Source organism: Lucilia cuprina, chromosome 4, assembly GCF_022045245.1.
Source record: "Lucilia cuprina isolate Lc7/37 chromosome 4, ASM2204524v1, whole genome shotgun sequence".
In the NCBI taxonomy this organism is placed as follows: Eukaryota; Metazoa; Arthropoda; class Insecta; order Diptera; family Calliphoridae; genus Lucilia; species Lucilia cuprina.
Window position 1 is genome coordinate 7,171,359 of NC_060952.1, and position 17,500 is coordinate 7,188,858.

General features: G+C 28.9%; 3 protein-coding genes across 4 annotated transcripts in view; all 3 read left to right on the forward strand.

The window, feature by feature from the left end:
- The window catches only part of LOC111675662 (band 4.1-like protein 4B), a 73,654-nt gene extending 70,548 nt beyond the window's left edge, over nucleotides 1–3,106 (forward strand). Inside the window, exon 14 of the mRNA XM_046949229.1 lies at nucleotides 2,852–3,106. The gene's annotated coding sequence lies outside the window, so the exon portion shown is untranslated. The remainder of the gene's footprint in view (nucleotides 1–2,851) is intronic.
- Nucleotides 3,076–8,449, forward strand: LOC111675660 (major royal jelly protein 1). The gene is made up of 4 exons (XM_023436452.2): nucleotides 3,076–3,544; nucleotides 4,485–4,824; nucleotides 6,028–6,214; nucleotides 6,286–8,449. Exons 1-4 carry the CDS (start codon nucleotides 3,089–3,091, stop codon nucleotides 7,094–7,096), a joined length of 1,794 nt encoding a protein of 597 aa, XP_023292220.2. The 5' UTR covers nucleotides 3,076–3,088; the 3' UTR covers nucleotides 7,097–8,449.
- A 2,754-nt stretch (nucleotides 8,450–11,203) lies between these two features.
- Nucleotides 11,204–16,808, forward strand: LOC111675659 (major royal jelly protein 1). 2 transcript variants are annotated; one of them, XM_046950039.1, is made up of 5 exons: nucleotides 11,204–11,418; nucleotides 14,317–14,578; nucleotides 14,641–14,828; nucleotides 15,711–16,460; nucleotides 16,517–16,808. In XM_046950039.1, the coding sequence occupies exons 2-5, from the start codon at nucleotides 14,320–14,322 to the stop codon at nucleotides 16,640–16,642; spliced, it is 1,323 nt and encodes a 440-aa protein (XP_046805995.1). In that variant the 5' UTR covers nucleotides 11,204–11,418; nucleotides 14,317–14,319; the 3' UTR covers nucleotides 16,643–16,808. The 2 variants fall into 2 exon arrangements, with proteins under 2 accessions (XP_046805995.1, XP_023292219.2); XM_023436451.2 differs by having other exon boundaries at nucleotides 11,204–11,376.
- The last annotated feature ends 692 nt before the right edge of the window (nucleotides 16,809–17,500 follow it).

Here is a 17,500-nt window from a genome sequence, read left to right on the forward strand (position 1 = left end):
TGTGGGGTCTTTAAAGTGTTAAGTTTGTTACCAACTTTGGATGAATTTGTTTTTTTTTTTTTTTTCTTTTCGCTATGATTTTTCTTATTTTGCTCTAAATTTTTGTGTCTTGGAATAAATAAATAAAGTTTTGTGCACAAAACCTGTATAAAAAAAAAGATGAGATAGAAATCTTTTGCGAAACCAATTTTTTAAACCAAACAAATATTTTTACGAAATTTAAAAATGTTTTTCGTGTAAATTGTTTTTCTATTTTTTCCTATATTTCTACTAAAATAGTTATTTATTTTTTGTTTTTCTTATTATAAAGTCCGCAATTGTTTGTTTTGATCGAGACCGATATTGCAGGAAACAACTCTTAGGGTTATAAATGTCATGTAATAAATGTTATGTAGAGATTAGTCTTTTTCTTTAGCTTGCTAAAGAATAATAAGTTTTTGTAGACTAATATCGGTTATTTGCATAAAAAACATTAATTAAGCTGAATGTAAATAAATATTGTATATTGCATGCATTATTTATTGTATTGATCAAAATTTAGTAACTTCAACTAAATAACAAATATCATAACATTAAGTTCAACATCATTTGGGCCAGTATGTATTTTTCATTTCCATGTCATGTCTTAAATGTTGCACTTTTTGTGAGCATGCAAATATGGGTCTATATTACACAGGTTTAGTTATAATGTTCAAATCTTTGTCTTTGTAGGCACTTTTACAATAATCATACGCATGTCTTACGTAATATATTTGTTCAATGTTCAGCCTTTTTAAAAAAAAACAATTTCAATGGTTCGTTGGCTACATAACCCTGTCATGTTACAGTTAACAACTTGTATTGGAAAATTGTTATGAATTATCAATTTAGTTCAACCAAAATAATAAAAAAGAATTATGCGTATAATAAGTCTCTGAAAGCAGAGTTGGATATGTGAAATTTTTTACACAGATATATAATATTTTTGTTAAATGTATTATATTTTGACGTTGAAATACGGATACATTACTGAAATTTTTATCTACCTTGTTTTATTTGTAGTTATTAAATTCTAACAAATTTTCCATCCCTGTTCCTTTTGGCAGCAATTTTTTTACAAAATTAAATTTTTTAATAAAAAAATATTTTTTTATAAAATGATCACTAATATTTTTCATTTACATGATTGTCAATATTTCATTTGATCAAAATTATCTATGACATATTCACGACAGTTTTTTTTAAGAATTTATTAGTCTGTGTTTATTAATCTATGTGATAAGGTCATTCCAAACAAGGTACAATCTGCGAAACAGTGTTACATATGTACATACATATGTATATTCCAATGTCAAATCTTATCTCAAAAAATTTTTCTAACTTAGGTATATGAGTTTAATCATAGTCGAGTCTAGTCTATAGTCTGACCTATAGCCCAGTCTATAGTCTAGTCCAGAATCTGGTATATAGCCTAGTCTAATGTTTAGTCCAGAACCTAATCTGTAGTCTATAGTCTAGTCCGTAGTCTAGTCTATAGTCTAGTCCGTAGTCTAGTCTATAGTCTAGTCTATAGTCTAGTAATTGTCTAGTCTATAGTCTAGTCTATAGTCTAGTTTATAGACTAGTCTATAGTCTAGTCTATAGTCTAGTCTATAGTCTAGTCTATAGTCTAGTCTATAGTCTAGTCTATAGTCTAGTCTATAGTCTAGTCTATAGTCTAGTCTATAGTCTAGTCTATAGTCTAGTCTATAGTCTAGTCTATAGTCTAGTCTATAGTCTAGTCTATAGTCTAGTCTATAGTCTAGTCTATAGTCTAGTCTGTAGTCTAGTCTGTAGTCCAGTCTATAGTTTAGTCTATAGTTTAGTCTATAGTCTAGTTTATAGTCTAGTCTATAGTCTAGTCTATAGTCCAGCCTATAGTCTATAGTCTTGTCAATAATTTAGTCTACAATCTAGTCTAAATTTGTTAAATAATAATATTAATGTGACCTTTGACGTTTTGTATAGCAAATAACTAACTTGTAGAAAAATATGTCTAACTGAAAATGTATTCACTTTAAATATTTATATCATCTTTTAAATTGCAAACATAATATGGTTTGTCTGCATCTTGTTATACAATTATTTTCTTACCATTTTTTACAATATTATTAACATAAATAACAGATAAATTTAAACATTTAATTTATTCAAACACGTGCTAAACTGCCATCAAAACACAAAACACTTAAATCAACGACCACCTACTAAAAACAGTCATTATAAATGTCTCAATAACTTAAATGAGTAAATAAGCGTCAAAAGTCAATTTTTCTAATCGAGTATCATTAAAAATTAATGTTATGATTATAATTAATTAAAAAACTTAGCAGTAATAACAAAAAATTACAGCGCCAGAATAAGAATAACCAATTTTAATAATTTTATTAGGGTATTAAAACAAATTAAAAAATATCTTAAATTTGTATGAAGGAATATATAATTTTATAAAGTTTTGTAGTTTATTGTAGATGACTAGGCTCTAGTTAATAATTTGTGATTTTGTGATCTAGAAACTAAATAACAACCAAATCTGTTGGCTCACCCTAAAACTACGAATCTTATCGGTTTGTCATTAAAAATTTTGTTCAACAAAAACAATAACAAATGGGCGTTATTAAAAAACATTAAAATCGATTGCAATGAAAAACTGTTGAAAACATGTTTCACAAAATCTTTTGGTGGTCACAGTTGCAATAAATCATTAAAAAATAAAAAAATTGTTAATGAACTCATAAATTAAAGCATTTAATATAATTTGACTATTTTTTTATATTTTTCTGTGAATACTGTCTATAAATATTAAACTAAAATGTTTCTTGTTTAATTTCAGATTTTTGGCTAAAACAAGTTGTTAAAAAAAGTATTGCAGTCTAAAACAAACGAGATCCATAAGTCTTTTCACACACTTTAAACAGCAATAGCCTGTGGTTCAATAACCGTTTTTATGTGATTTCCATAAGATTAAACAAAATTTAACATATTCATTCACACTCACATTACTTATTCATAACAGCGTATATATTTCTAAGCATATGATAAACGGCCAACATTATAAATAATATTTATAATGCAACAGTATTTGCCGGCAAAGAGCAGCAGTAGTTGCCGCAGAGCAACATTTTCAAATCTACTACCGTGTCTAAAAATTAATCATAATAAACTTAAACATAAATGTAATGGAAACAATATCATGTTTACATTGGCTTTCATAATCGCAGCTACACTCTTGAACTTGTGCAGCGCTGGTGTGCCACACAATAATCATCATCATTTTCTAGAAGCAGCACCACGATCGTCATCATCGTTACAATTGGCAAAACAATGGAAACTTTTTTCATTTAACTTCCTATCGCATGCCCCCTTGAATGATATGAATTTCTTTAATCCATCAAATATCTTGGCAACTGGTCTTGTTATAACGGAGGATCGTTTCTTTATTGCCACACCAAAGTTATTCTCTGGTGTACCATCAACTTTGAACTGGGTTTCAAGATCAAACTATGAAGATTCACCGGTTTTGCAGGTTGGTGTAGTTATTAGTATTACTTTTGCTCTTTTTATTGTTTGTTTATATTAGGAGGGTTTATAAGTTTATAAGACCATTTCCCGGACTCTGTGGCCTCAACTATTTTTTTTTTATGTTAAACAAACAATTTAGTTAGTACCTTTATGGAAATCGTTTCTTGTATCACACTCCAATTTATTTGAATTGTTGGACCAATCTACCTTTTATTGCATTATCATCTTAGCTACCAGATCCCATACCATACTCTAGTATGCTAAATCGGAACCACTGGCCTGTTTCAGTCATAAATGGTGCTTTACATTAAGGATTACGGAACTTAGGTTTTATTTTAATCATAAATTTGGATACGCCCCTGTTAAATGCTTCATCCATTTGAACAAAGGATCTTTTTTACCGGCCCAGAGTTTCATAAGTTTAATATCATCCAGACCACAATCCTTCTGGAATGTCTAACAGTCTAGAACAGCATTTTATGAAAAGTCGACATTTCGACTTTTTGCATTTTATGAAAAGTCGACTTTTCGACTTTCGACTTTTTGCATTTAGTTAAAAGTCGATTTTTCGACTTTTTCCGACTTTTTTCGACTTTTTCCGACTATTTTCTATTTTCGACTTTTGACTTTTTTCGACATTTTTCGACTTTCCTCATAGACGATAGTCGAGTTATCGACTTTTTTGGAACAAAATAGTCGAGTTATCGACTTTTTTGGAATAAAATAGTCGACTTCGACTTTTTTTCGACAAAAAGTCGAATGTTCGATTATTCGAAAGTCGATTTATAGAACCCTAATTGTTATTGTTATTTTTTGAAGTCAGGGATGGAAAATTGTGTATATGAAATTAAGCAGCGATGGGAAATAATGAAAAAAAAATATTTTGAAAAAAACAAGCGAACATATTTTAATCAAATATTTTTTACACTTTTCTTCACTCACAGGCCTATCCCGACTGGTCTTTTGCCACCACTGGACGTACCGATTTCAATTGCAGTGATTTGGTTTTAATTTCTGTCTATCGTCTTCGTTTAGATTCCTGTAATCGTTTATGGGTTCTAGATGCTGGTATCTCACGTTCTCTAGAGGATTACGAAAAGACTTGTCCACCAAAAATATTAGTCTTCGATTTAAAAACCAATCAAGTGGTACGACGTATAGATTTTCCTCAAGGTGTATTAAGAGGTGAATCTCTATTCACTAATTTGATTATAGATGAAACCACTTCTAAAGCGGGTACTTGTGATGATGTTTTTGTTTATATTTCGGATACCGTAGAACCAGGTAGGTGTAATTTTATATGTTTTAGAAACAAATACTTTGTTTACTTTGTTTTATTAAATATACATACAATTTGTTGCTCAAGATTCACACGCTATTAGATTGTCATTTGCGCAATATATTATTATATTTTTTTTATAAATTTGTTATTGTTTATTGTAGTTTTAATTACTTATGAGTATTTTTGCCGGCACTTTTTGGTTATCAAAACAATAATATATATACCAAACTTTGCAAGAGACCACTTGCTTACTCAAGCAGCAATTTATTTGCGTGGATTTATTGGATATTTTCGTACCCTATTCTAAGAAAAGATATATGTTTTGTACTTTTTATTCACAAAATCTCATAAGTCGTTTTAATTTTTTTTAAATAAATAGTCTAAATTTAAATTTTACCAGATCATTGCAAAAAGATGCAATAGTATGGCAATTGTCCTCATAATACAAGCCAATATCTTCTTTACAATACTTAACAAAATCTATATTTTGCATTTACAATTTTGCAAGTCAATATCTGCAGAATGTGTAGCATGTTACGAAGTCGTTGTTATACAAAAATATTTTAATTTAGTTTATTGATTATTTGTTTATTTATTTATGCACCAAGTAGTTGTTGCTTTTCTTTAAGTCTTATTAATAGACCAATTTTAAATTAATTAAAATTCTTATTAAACCATTTGGCAACAAATGATTTGATATTGAAAGTTAAATAGTTTCGTTTCTTGGTTTATGAACATTTTAATTATTTATTGATTTTTTAAGTTAATAGCAAAATTAATAGGCTGTTTAATTAAATAAACAAATATTTAATAACTTTTTTATTAATAAGATATATATTATATATATCTTACAACGTTGGCAGTGTAATGTGTAATAACCGCGTAAACTTACAAATTTTGTCTTCCAATATTGTCAGTAATGCTTTTTCTGACAACGTTGCAAATAAGTTCAGTGAATTGTAAGACATTTTCTGAACATTTTACTGACAACGTTGTAAGATCTTACAGCCGTGTATCACGGCTTTAATAAGTTTTTTGTAATGTGAGAATTATTTTCTAAAACAAGTAAACAAGAATTAAAGTTTTGTATAAAAAGAAAATTTTATCGAAAATGTTCGAATAAAAAGAATCTTTTTCGAAAATGCTCTAAACAAAAAGAAAATTTATTGAAAATGTTATATTTAACAATATTTACTTTTAATTAGGTATTGTGGTATATGACAGTATACGTGATACAACCTGGAGAGTTTCCCATCCGGCCATGTATCCAGATCCTGACTTTGCACAAGCTGAGATACTCAATGATCGTTTTGTACTAATGGATGGTATAGTGGGTATAACATTTGATGCCAAAAAAGGTTTAATTTATTTCCAACCCTTTGCCACTGACAGGTAAAAACGAAAATAAAGAGAAATTTTTTTAAATTTTAAAACTCATTCACTTGTTTATTTCCTTTCAATAGAATATTTTCAGTTACCCGTGAAGTTTTAAGAGCTGGCCCGATTGCCATTAATCAAGTTCTGCCCGTCAAGTTGGTGGGTAAGAAATCATCACAAGGTATTGGTATAGCAGTAACAGATGATGGTACTTTAATTTTTGGACCTTCGACTGAAACCGCTATAGCTACTTGGAATCCTAATACTAATGAACAACATATTTTGGCTCAAGATAAAGAACATTTACAATTCCTTTCGGACATTACACTCTCACCACATGATCCTGGCTATGTTTATGCTATAGCTTCCAAATTCCAAAGATTCTTTTTGAAAAATCTCAATGTTGATGAAGTAAATAATCGTATTATTAGAATACCATTACCAGGCTACGCACCCACACTGCCCGCCATACAACCCTCTCCATATGCTATTAAACCTTATAGTATACAAAGTAATCTAAATACTTATTACCAGCTAACCAACTCCCTACAACCGAAATTAACCAACGCAGCTACACATTTTAATAGACCGGCAGCCAGTAGTAGTCATCCGTACAGTTTTGAAAATGCTGGCATTATCAATTATTCCGTTAAGAATCCTTTTACCGCCCTCAATCAGGGAGAAACATTCCCTCCCCGCAAAGAACTGCGCAATCAAGATCAATATTCATTTCTGGAAAGTTTAGCAACAATATCCCCTGCAGGACGTGCCTTGCCACCAGATCCCTCTTCAATATTAAATCTACATTCTAATGGTCCATCTGATTATTATTATTCCCGTTCGGCGCGCAGTGCTAATAAAGAAACAGAAAATATAAGTGATCCGCAAAAAGAGTAGTAAATGAAGAATAACGTCTCTTTTTGTACGTTTCTTTATTTTATTTCTGTTTTCTTCAGTGTAAATTTATTTTTGGCATAGAATGTAGTAACTAAAGTGCAATTAAATATACGTAAATACAAAATATATTTTTTTGTTGAATTAAGTTAAAATATTTGCATATTTTAAGGCAGCTGCTGTTATTGAAAAAAAGTACGAAAATATAAATTAATATGTAAATATTTTATGTACGATGTAAGTGTGTGTAAATAAATTATTTAGAAATAAAAAAATATTTTTTAGAAAAAAAAGAATAAATAAATATTATGTCTGTCCCTGTAGTCGTTAGTTTTGCAGGTCAAACAACAAAATACTTGTAAATATTAATAAGGGAATACTCGTTATAAAAGCTTGTAACCAGACGAGTACGGGAGCAGACATTTTGTGTTATTGTTGTTGTAACAGCTCGACTGTGGCCGATAGTTCTTTCCAGGGAAAAAAACTTTCGGTTGATACAGCTGTAGCTGGGTTTGACCGAATATGACTCGGGTCGTTCCGGAGCGAAGATCCAATTGTCGTGGGAATGACATTTTGTGTGATTTATATTGTGTTGAACCTTATTAAAAACCTACTAACTAACTTACTATATATCTATCCTTTTCTATTTATTTATGTTTATCTATCTATCTATCTATCTATCTATTGATCTGTCTATTTATCTAACTATCTGTTTATCTATCTATTTATCTATCTATCTATTTATCTATCTGTTTATCTATCTATTTATCTATCTATCTATCTATCTACCTATCTATCTACTAACTACTGCACACCGTTTATACACAAAACTTGTTTCGTTTTCTGCTGCAACAAATCAAATGTTAAAATTTCCATCAAATATCAGGTGAACAGAATTTATTTTACAAATTACATCGAAGTGGAAGTGTGTGCATACCCGAAGGCTCTAGAGATATTTCAAATAGAACCACGTTTGAAATTTAAGTCAATGGCAAAAAATAGCATACCTTAGGGAGGCCACATAAAGTTAAATAGGATAATTGATAAGTATGATCCTAATAAAGTTTGTCTGAAGAAAGCTATTCGAAAAACAAACATGCGTACTAAAATTACTGAACGCCTGCTATTAAAAAAGGCAACTCAAATTTGAACATTTGTACAATTTTAATGAAAATTTGTTTGTGTAAGTGACATAAACCAGAATTTTTAATGAACGTCAATTATTTTATTACTTTTTTTTGTAACGAAAACGATTTTGTTGTAAAAGAATTATTAGTTGCTAGAATAGTAAAATATAAATTACATTGTTTGTATGAAAATAAATGTTAATAAAAAAATTTACCTAATTAAATCTAATTGTTTATTACATCTTTTTTGATTTAAAGTTTTATTTTTATTTAATTATAAATGTATTCATTTTAAGTTGGTGGATACGTTTTGAGACATTTTTTAATTAAATTAAAAAAAGCTAAACAAATACAACTAATGCGGTCCTTTAAATTTGTTTCGAGAATATATGTAATAACATTGTGTATAACACTTTATGTTAAATTGTATTGTAAAAATTAAAAGCAGATGTTTAACACAAGTTCCTTTTAAATAGAGTAATAACCTGATAAAAACTAGTATTTTAACAAGAGAAAGTTGAATTTAGCAAAAAAAAAAACAACTTAAGATAAAAAATGAAAGTTTATACCAGGACGAATAAATAACACCCTACACTAACACAGTAAAAATCTTATTCTCAAACAGTTGACTGATAAAAATTTTTGAATAAGATCCAAAAAAAGCATTTTATAACAATATTAATATAAAATAATCTTTGGTTAAGAAAAATATTAATTTCTTCCAATTTATTTTCCGTGCACCATCTTTTTATATCATCAATTTAATTTAATATATATTTTTGTAATTAAGAATAGAAAATAACCCCAAAACAGGAAATTTAATTGTTTTTAATAAAAATTTTTTTGTAAATAAGATTTTTGTTGATGTGGTAAACAAATTTAATATATTTTTCAATTAATAAATAAATTATAGGATAAATTACTTTTTGTTTTAAATAATAATTATTTCTATATATATTTACATATAAAGAAACAAGCAATAAAAATTTGTGGTTTAACTTCGTAACGGTTTGCGTCAGTATGTATTAAAACCTTAAGAAGAAAAAAAACTAGAAATATTAATGACTAAAAAAGCGTTTTTGTTTATTTCTTTATTGATTTGAAAAAATTTTGCGTTTTTTTTTTTTTTTTTTGCATTATTCCGAAATTTTTAACCATTGAGAAAAAAGTGGGGAAATTTACAATGTGTGAATGACGAGAGTGACTTATCATGAATAATAATAAGTTGAATAGAAGATTAAAAAAACGGTCATAATAATGTATTATTAGTAGAAACATTTATTTATTTGTATGCATAAATAATGACATTTTTGTTTTTATTTGTTTTAAGTATTTTACAACAATCTCGTTGTCTCATTTGCCCTGCAGTTCGGAATGGCTCTCAGAAAATATTGATTTTACTTAAGTTAGATTTTACTCCTATCAAATATTTGACAAAAAATAATGCACAAAAATATAAATCCTTAAAGTATACCAATCAACATAGAATCATTCTGAATCAAATAAGACATGTCCGTCTGGCATTCCATCTAATTCAATAAATTTTGTTCTTTTAACTCCTTTGGTGAACCCTATCTATCTATGTATCTATCTATCTATCTATCTATCTATCTATCTATCTATCTATCTATCTATCTATCTATCTATCTATCTATCTATCTATCTATCTATCTATCTATCTATCTATCTATCTATCTATCTATCTATCTATCTATCTATCTATCTATTTATCTATTTAGCTATCTATCTATCTATCTATCTAAGCCAATAATTGAATTACACATCACTTTTCCAGTACGACAAAACGTTTCATTAGAAACTTTTAAATTGCAGCTGTGCAAATATTTTGAGAATTGTAAATTTCATCAGGTAAAACTTTTTCAAAAACGAACTCATGCTCATCTTTTCAAAAACATTTCTGATTAGTTTAACCATTTTAAAAAACTATTATTTCCGAGTATTAATTAAAATAAAATACCAATCAATGTCTTATCAATAATTTTCTTTACTAAAACTCAAACATGGTAAAACCCTTCAGTACACTTTAGAATAATTTTAATAAACATTGTGAAACAAATCGAAATAAAATAAATATTTACAATTTAAACAATGTAGTTTTATTACAACAGTGGGGTTAAAATTGGAAATAATGTCTTAACAATTTTAAGAATTTGAATTTTAACAACCTATGTATATAAATCTATATTAAAATATATAATATTAATAAAGAAAAAATTAAAAAAAATAACTATTTCAAAAATCTTCTATTCATTTCAGATCTTGTTTGTTTTTAAAATAGTATAATGTATAGTACACATTTTACTATAAAACCAAACATGTGAAATATTATACATGATAATAAAAAATTACAGAACGGATTATGGACAGGCTAAATTATACATCATAATGTCATCAACAACATCATTATCATCGACAATGGCATCACACTTGTTATCAGGAGAATGAGTATTAGAAACATTAACAGAAATGTTACTCACTTATATAAAATAATACAAACTAATTCAATGCTAATCAATGGATTGATCTTTTAATACTCTTGCTAATTTAATACGAGTTTGCGTAGAGAGTATAATGTATAAAGCAGGAGAAGTGTTATGGTTAATTGAAGACGACTTTGAAGTACTCTATGGCATTGTTAATAAAAGTAATAAGACTCTTTTAGGATATTTTTTTTAAATTTTGAACTTAGTTTTACTGGATCGATTCAATGTGTTCTACAAGATCGTTTGACATGACTACTTCGTTAGTTTGAAATAAAAATATAACATGCATTTGGAGAAAAACTTAAAATTACTTTATACAACTTTAATTAAGGTGACAAAACATATAAAGAATTAAACATACCATTCCATCCTAGACAGGAGAGAGAGTAATAATCAATGTTTTAACTAATACATATGAACAAGAAGAAATAAGTAAAGTAGCGGCTTAAAGTATTCTTAAACTTGTCGCATCATTCATTCTTAAATAGTTTTTTAAACTGTAAAGACGTGCGCCTTAATCAAATCTTTCGTTCGTTTTCGACATCGTTGTAACGGGTTTCGTTTTTATTAAATATTTCTAAAATTTTTTCGCCAAACAAGTTTACGACCTAAAAAATAAAAATAAATTAATAAATTTTGCCTTTGAAGAAAGGTACTAACTATACCTACTAAGTTAAACAAACTTAAACATGGAGTAAATTAAAAGTTTTTAAGCATTTTACAACTTTTAATGTTTGCATAATTATCATAATATCTATAATTTTAAAATAAATATTTTCATTTTTTATATAATCAATAATTTAAATATTATTTACATATAATTTTGTTGGTAAAAAAGCGTAAAATGATTTTAGATAATTTTCTAAAAAAAGAAAGTGTATTTTAATTTAATAAATATGTATTTATTTAACAATCTAATTATGTGATTGAAAGAAACAAATTTAAGTAAACCAAATACTCATTTTTTTTTGGTAAAAGGTTATCTCATTAACAATAAATTTAGTGTTGAAATAATTGGGTTTTGAAAAAAAATTATCAAGGATTTTTAATTACAATTAAAATTTTCCAATAATAAAAAGTAATTAACATTAAATAATGTATAATTAAAAAATGTTATTAGAAAATAAAAAAATGAAAACAATTTATTAAAATCAAAACAAAAATTGTAATATTCGTGAAATAATAAAATATTAAAAAAAATAAATTAAAAATCAAATCTAAAATATTCGAAAACTACTAATTTATTAATATATGTTTAAATTTTCATTATTCTGAAATAGTGTTTTTGATTATTATGTTTTGTAATTAATGTAAAATAAAATTTTAAAAAAGTCGAAACCTTAAGACTACGTTTTTCTGAAAGATTAAGACGAGCTGATCGTATCCCGAATTTCGAGACGTTATAATAATGTCAAGACAATTTTATGTTTTAAGCTTGAAAACTCATAGTTTTCGGTATTTTATACACTTCTATAGTGTTGTAAATTCTCAAATCCCAGATGGGATAGATCAATTCTGATCTTTTTCTTTAATATTAGATTCCAATGTGTAACAATTTTGCCCATTTTGAAAAGCTTATTTGGACAAATTTCAAAATATTGTGTTTTCAACGAACAGACGTACTGATATGTCGCGTTTAAAGAACTACAAAATTCCGTCCCTGCTAAATATTTAATAATTCGAAATTTAAAATGATCAGGACAACTTTACATCCAACACGCAGTCAAGGAGGCAACGGTCGCCTTGAATGGATGTACACAGCATTAGTACGTTCCATACTTAAATATGAATCTGTTGTTTAGTGGACTTCAACAAAGAAGAAAGACCAAACTATACGAAGTTTAAAGATCAGCATGCATTGATAGATATAGACTAGACTATAGACTAGACTATAGTCCTTTAGAATCTCTGAAAACTTGTACATTTGTAGAGTCTTCAAAGTCAAAGTTCCTGCAAGAAAGGGCTAACATACCAAGCGAATATGCCACCAGAATCTTTACAGATAGTTTTCAAATTAAGTTGTGGTGTTACTTATGGTGTCTTCTGTAAAGAAGCGGTCTCTTATACTATCACATAACTATTAGTCAGGCAATGCTAAAAAGATCTGTCATGGCTGAGTCGCCTGTCTGATATAAAATTCTTTGAGTAGGGACTATTATGGAAATCAATAAACAAATGAGAGTGGGATCTGCTCTGGATATTTTCGTATCTTCAAATACAATAAAGGCACTTTTAAAGGAACAATTTATGCTACCAATACCCTTAGTCAGGCGGGACTATAAACTGGTAATGATTAAATGTATACTCGACCACATAATCTGGTACTACGGGTGGTCAGTTTCCCGCAGGACATGGTCCTGGCTCATAAACCACGTTGTGACTGTGGTGTAAACCCAAAATTGAGAGAAGGGGGTGGTGGTTGAAAGATTGATACATAGTGAAATTTTAGTTTCTGTTACCGCTTCTGAGTGACATTAAAAGGTTCAGGAATGCACTCGGGTGAGTCTTTAGTAATGGGAATGTTTATAGGAACACGGCATACCTCATAGCATCAATAGAGTGTTTTCATCGGATGATGGGTCCGCCCATTCTATCGGCTATGGCAATGATTCCTTTGTAGGGGTTAGATTGAGCTTACTCATGACACCCCAACGGAGCTACTATAGCAAGAGATTAGATAGATCGAGTAGTTAAGTAAAGTGCGCATATACTGGACCGGAAAATCCATGTACGTAAATTGCTACCTGTATGTAAGAAACCTTTCCCAACGGAGCTACTATAGCAAGAGATAAGATAACTCGAGTAATTGGAAAATAACCGGAAAATCCATATACATAAGTTAATTGTGTAAAATACACAATGGGGCGATGTTGGGTTGTCAATGAAGCTCTTCCAGGGTTTGGAAAAGACCACCAATAAATAGGCAGGTGTCCTCGTAAAGCACTTCGACATTCAATCTATAAAAGGGAACTTGTTCTTCAAATTATACCTTTTAAATCTATAACTACAAATAACAAATAATTTTCCATTAATGCAAGAACTGACAATTCATCAAAACGACCTATCCGATTGTTATCTTATTATTTATTTTAAACTCTTACCTAAAAAGTACTTTTAAAAGAAAAGTAATGGTTTATTTTAATAGTACTTTTTTATAAAAGAATTACTATTTCATTCATTTATTTTTTTTAATAATATATTTTGTTTATACAGAATTTCTGGAAGCTGTTAAATAAAAAGTATTTGCTAAACAAAATCAACAAAAATAGTAAAAATATTAAAAGTTTTTAAACTATAAAAGCACGTAATTTTTAACATAATATTTTTCTTAAAAATTTCTAAGAAATTTTAAGATTAACTTTATTGCCGAAAAACATCATAAATTATATTTTATTACAGAATTATATAAATTTAAAAGCTTTTTTAAGACATACGTGCTTCTTTAAACAGTTAAAATTAATTTATATTATTAAGTATATGGTAGCTAAATTATAAACATAAAAAAGTTATATATTTTTTAATGTTTAGAAATTGGCATCATTAATAAGACCTATTAAGTTAGCAGCCAACTAACCAGACTTTACATTTACAGATCATGAAATTTTTCTATATCTCCCTAAGCTTATTAATAGCTTTAAGTTACATGCCATGTGCAAATACGCATATGAAAGTAAAGGTAAAGCCCTCTTATGGTTTTCAACCAGTTCCTAGACAGAATAATGCAGAAACACCCTATCAATGGAATGTTTTGGACTATAGCTTTCCCAGTAATCAGGCCAAACAAGAAGCTGAGACTAATGGCAATCTTATACCCAGTAACGCTATACCCATAGATGTACAACCTCATTATTATAGTAAGTTGTTGGTAGATTTTTCTAAAAATTGAATTTTATTTTGAAATGTTTTTAATTTCCAGATAAAAATCTTTTGAGAACCTTTCTTACCATTCCTAAATTCCAAGATGGCGTTCCCTACACATTAGCCACAGTTTCGGATAAGAAGGGACCTAATGGTCCTTTATTGGAGCCATATCCTAATTATGAATTTCATAATAATAAAAATGGACAGAATTGTGATGCCATAACATCCGCTTTTCGTGTGGCGGTAAGTTTAAGTTATCTTGTAAAGGATATAATTTACCTGCAAGATTCCAAATTCCAACCTAAAAATAAACAAGTAATATTTCTATATTCGGCCGTGCCGAATCTTATATACCCTTCACCAAGTACGTTTTAAAAAAAGTTTTTATTTATTTTGTATCTCTGCACACATGTCACATATAACATACACACAAACAAATATAAACTGTAGCAGAAAGAAATATTAATCGTTGTACTGTAATACCACCGCAAACTGCATTACCACCCTCAAACAAATATGAGCTGTATTACCTACATATTACTGCTTTATCTCCTTGTTCTTGTTATACCCACTTACCTTCGTGAGAACAGAACAGAACAGCATCCAAACATACAAAAAATACACAGCTGAACAAAACCAAATACATCTTCACACGCACATGTACATCTTTATCCAATTCACAGTGTTGTTGTTGCTTTTTTAACAAAGCATGAAAAAATGTGGTTTTTTTTATGAAAATTTCAGAGGTTGTCTCGGACTTTTGTTCATATCTCCGTTATTTATAGACCGATTTTGCTGATTTTAAATAGCTATCTTCTCGAAAGCATGTCTAACTGAATTATTGAAGATTCGGATTTCGTCGATATATGGGGACCTCTAAAAACTGATTTCAATAGACAGACGGACAGACAGACAGTCGGACATGGCTTAATCGACTCCGCTATCTATAAGGATCCAGAATATATATACTTTTCAGGGTCCGAAAATTATATTATAGGAATTACAAACGGAATGACAAACTACACGAAGGTGAAGGGTATAAAAAATAAAAAAAAATTTCGAGAAAACTTTCTTATTTTCCAGAATCTGATAGTATTATTTTCATTTTAAATTTTATCGTTTTAGGTCACCGAATGCAATCAAATGTGGGTAATTGATTCGGGTATGGTTGGTGCCGATGTTCAATGTACCCCACAGTTACTATTATTCGATTTGAATACCGATCAGCTAATACATCGTTATCGTTTCAACTCTAGTCTCTATATATCGGGAGCCTCATTGTTTGTTACCCCCATTGTGGATGTAAAAGATCCTCCTCCAAGAGGTAGCTGCAGACGTGCCATGGTCTATGTAGCCGATGTCAATTATCATGGTTTAGTAGTCTATGATTATATGCAAAATAATGCCTGGCGTATTGAGAATATGTTCATGTATCCCGATCCAAATTATGGTTTCCATACGGTCGCTGGTGAAAGTTTTGTTTTAATGGATGGTATTATTGGTATGGCAGCCGATAAACAAAATTTATATTTCCATCCCATGGCTAGTGTAACAGAGTACGCGGTGCCGCTAAGAATTTTGGATAATGGTACTCTATTTGAACATGATATGGAAAATATGCATGAGACATTCAGGCCTTTGGGTAAACGCAGTAGTGAATGCGTTGCCTCGGCTATGGATAGCAATAGCAATATGTATTGTGTCACCTTTAATCCTATCGAGTTGATAGTGTGGAATGTTAATACTCCCTATGATAGTATTAATATAAAAAAGTTACCCATTAGTTCGGAAGAATTGCAATTTGTTAGTGGCATGAAAGTGGTGAGAAATCATCAGGGTAATGAAGAATTATGGATGTTGTCTAACAGATTCCAGGTATTATAAGAAAATTTGTTTAAAAATATTTAAATTTAACATTTTTAATTTTCTAGAAAATGGCTGCTGGCACCCAAAATTTCAATGAAGTTAATTTCCGTATTGTGGTACTATCTTTGGTGGTTGTTAACCCCCTTACACCCAATCAGGATTTACACAATAAGCTCGTTTTCAAAAGTTGAGCTTTATTTATAATTTTATAAGTTTATTGTAAACCTAGTATAAATTTTAAATTTCAACAATTATATTTTAATTAAACTGCATCTGAATGCTATTAGTAGTACTTTCTCATATTTATTGTAGTGACTTAGAAAAATAATTAAATAAATAAATATTTAAATTGTAAAATATCTTTTTATCAAAAACACCTTTCACAAGATAAATATTAACGACTGAAGAATTTAAAAGTAATTAAGAGTGCAAACACAAATATTTGTAAGAATTATTTTAACAGACTTTAGGAATTAAAACAAAAGATTAAATTGTGGTAATTACGAAAAAATGCAAAAACGCGTGAACAGCCGATAACGATAAAATATTAAAAGGGTTACAATTTGTGTTTAATTTCTCTATATATAGTCTAGTCTAAGTCTATTCTACAGTCTAGTCTATAGTCTAAGTATAGTCTATTCTACAGTCTAGTCTATAGTCTAGTCTATAGTCTAGTCTATAGTCTAGTCTATAGTCTAGTCTATAGTCTAGTCTATAGTATAGTCTATAGTCTAGTCTATAGTCTAGTCTATAGTCTAGTCTATAGTCTAGTCTATAGTCTAGTCTATAGTCTAGTCTATAGTCTAGTCTATAGTCTAGTCTATAGTCTAGTCTATAGTATAGTCTATAGTCTAGTCTATAGTCTAGTCTATAGTCTAGTCTATAGTCTAGTCTATAGTCTAGTCTATAGTCTAGTCTATAGTCTAGTCTATAGTCTAGTCTATAGTCTAGTCTATAGTCTAGTCTATAGTCTAGTCTATAGTCTAGTCTATAGTCTAGTCTATAGTCTAGTCTATAGTCTAGTCTATAGTCTAGTCTATAGTCTAGTC

What these genes read in the sequence shown, in the direction of transcription:
- LOC111675660 (XM_023436452.2), top strand. Translation starts at nt 3,089, where the DNA reads ATGCAACAGTATTTGCCGGCAAAGAGCAGCAGTAGTTGCCGCAGAGCA. An exon ending in AAGATTCACCGGTTTTGCAG is followed by an intron (nt 3,545 to 4,484) that starts GTTGGTGTAGTT and finishes CTTCACTCACAG; the next exon opens with GCCTATCCCGACTGGTCTTT. An exon ending in CAACCCTTTGCCACTGACAG is followed by an intron (nt 6,215 to 6,285) that starts GTAAAAACGAAA and finishes TCCTTTCAATAG; the next exon opens with AATATTTTCAGTTACCCGTG.
- LOC111675659 (XM_046950039.1), top strand. Translation starts at nt 14,320, where the DNA reads ATGAAATTTTTCTATATCTCCCTAAGCTTATTAATAGCTTTAAGTTAC. An exon ending in TGTACAACCTCATTATTATA is followed by an intron (nt 14,579 to 14,640) that starts GTAAGTTGTTGG and finishes TTTAATTTCCAG; the next exon opens with ATAAAAATCTTTTGAGAACC. An exon ending in TGTTGTCTAACAGATTCCAG is followed by an intron (nt 16,461 to 16,516) that starts GTATTATAAGAA and finishes TTAATTTTCTAG; the next exon opens with AAAATGGCTGCTGGCACCCA.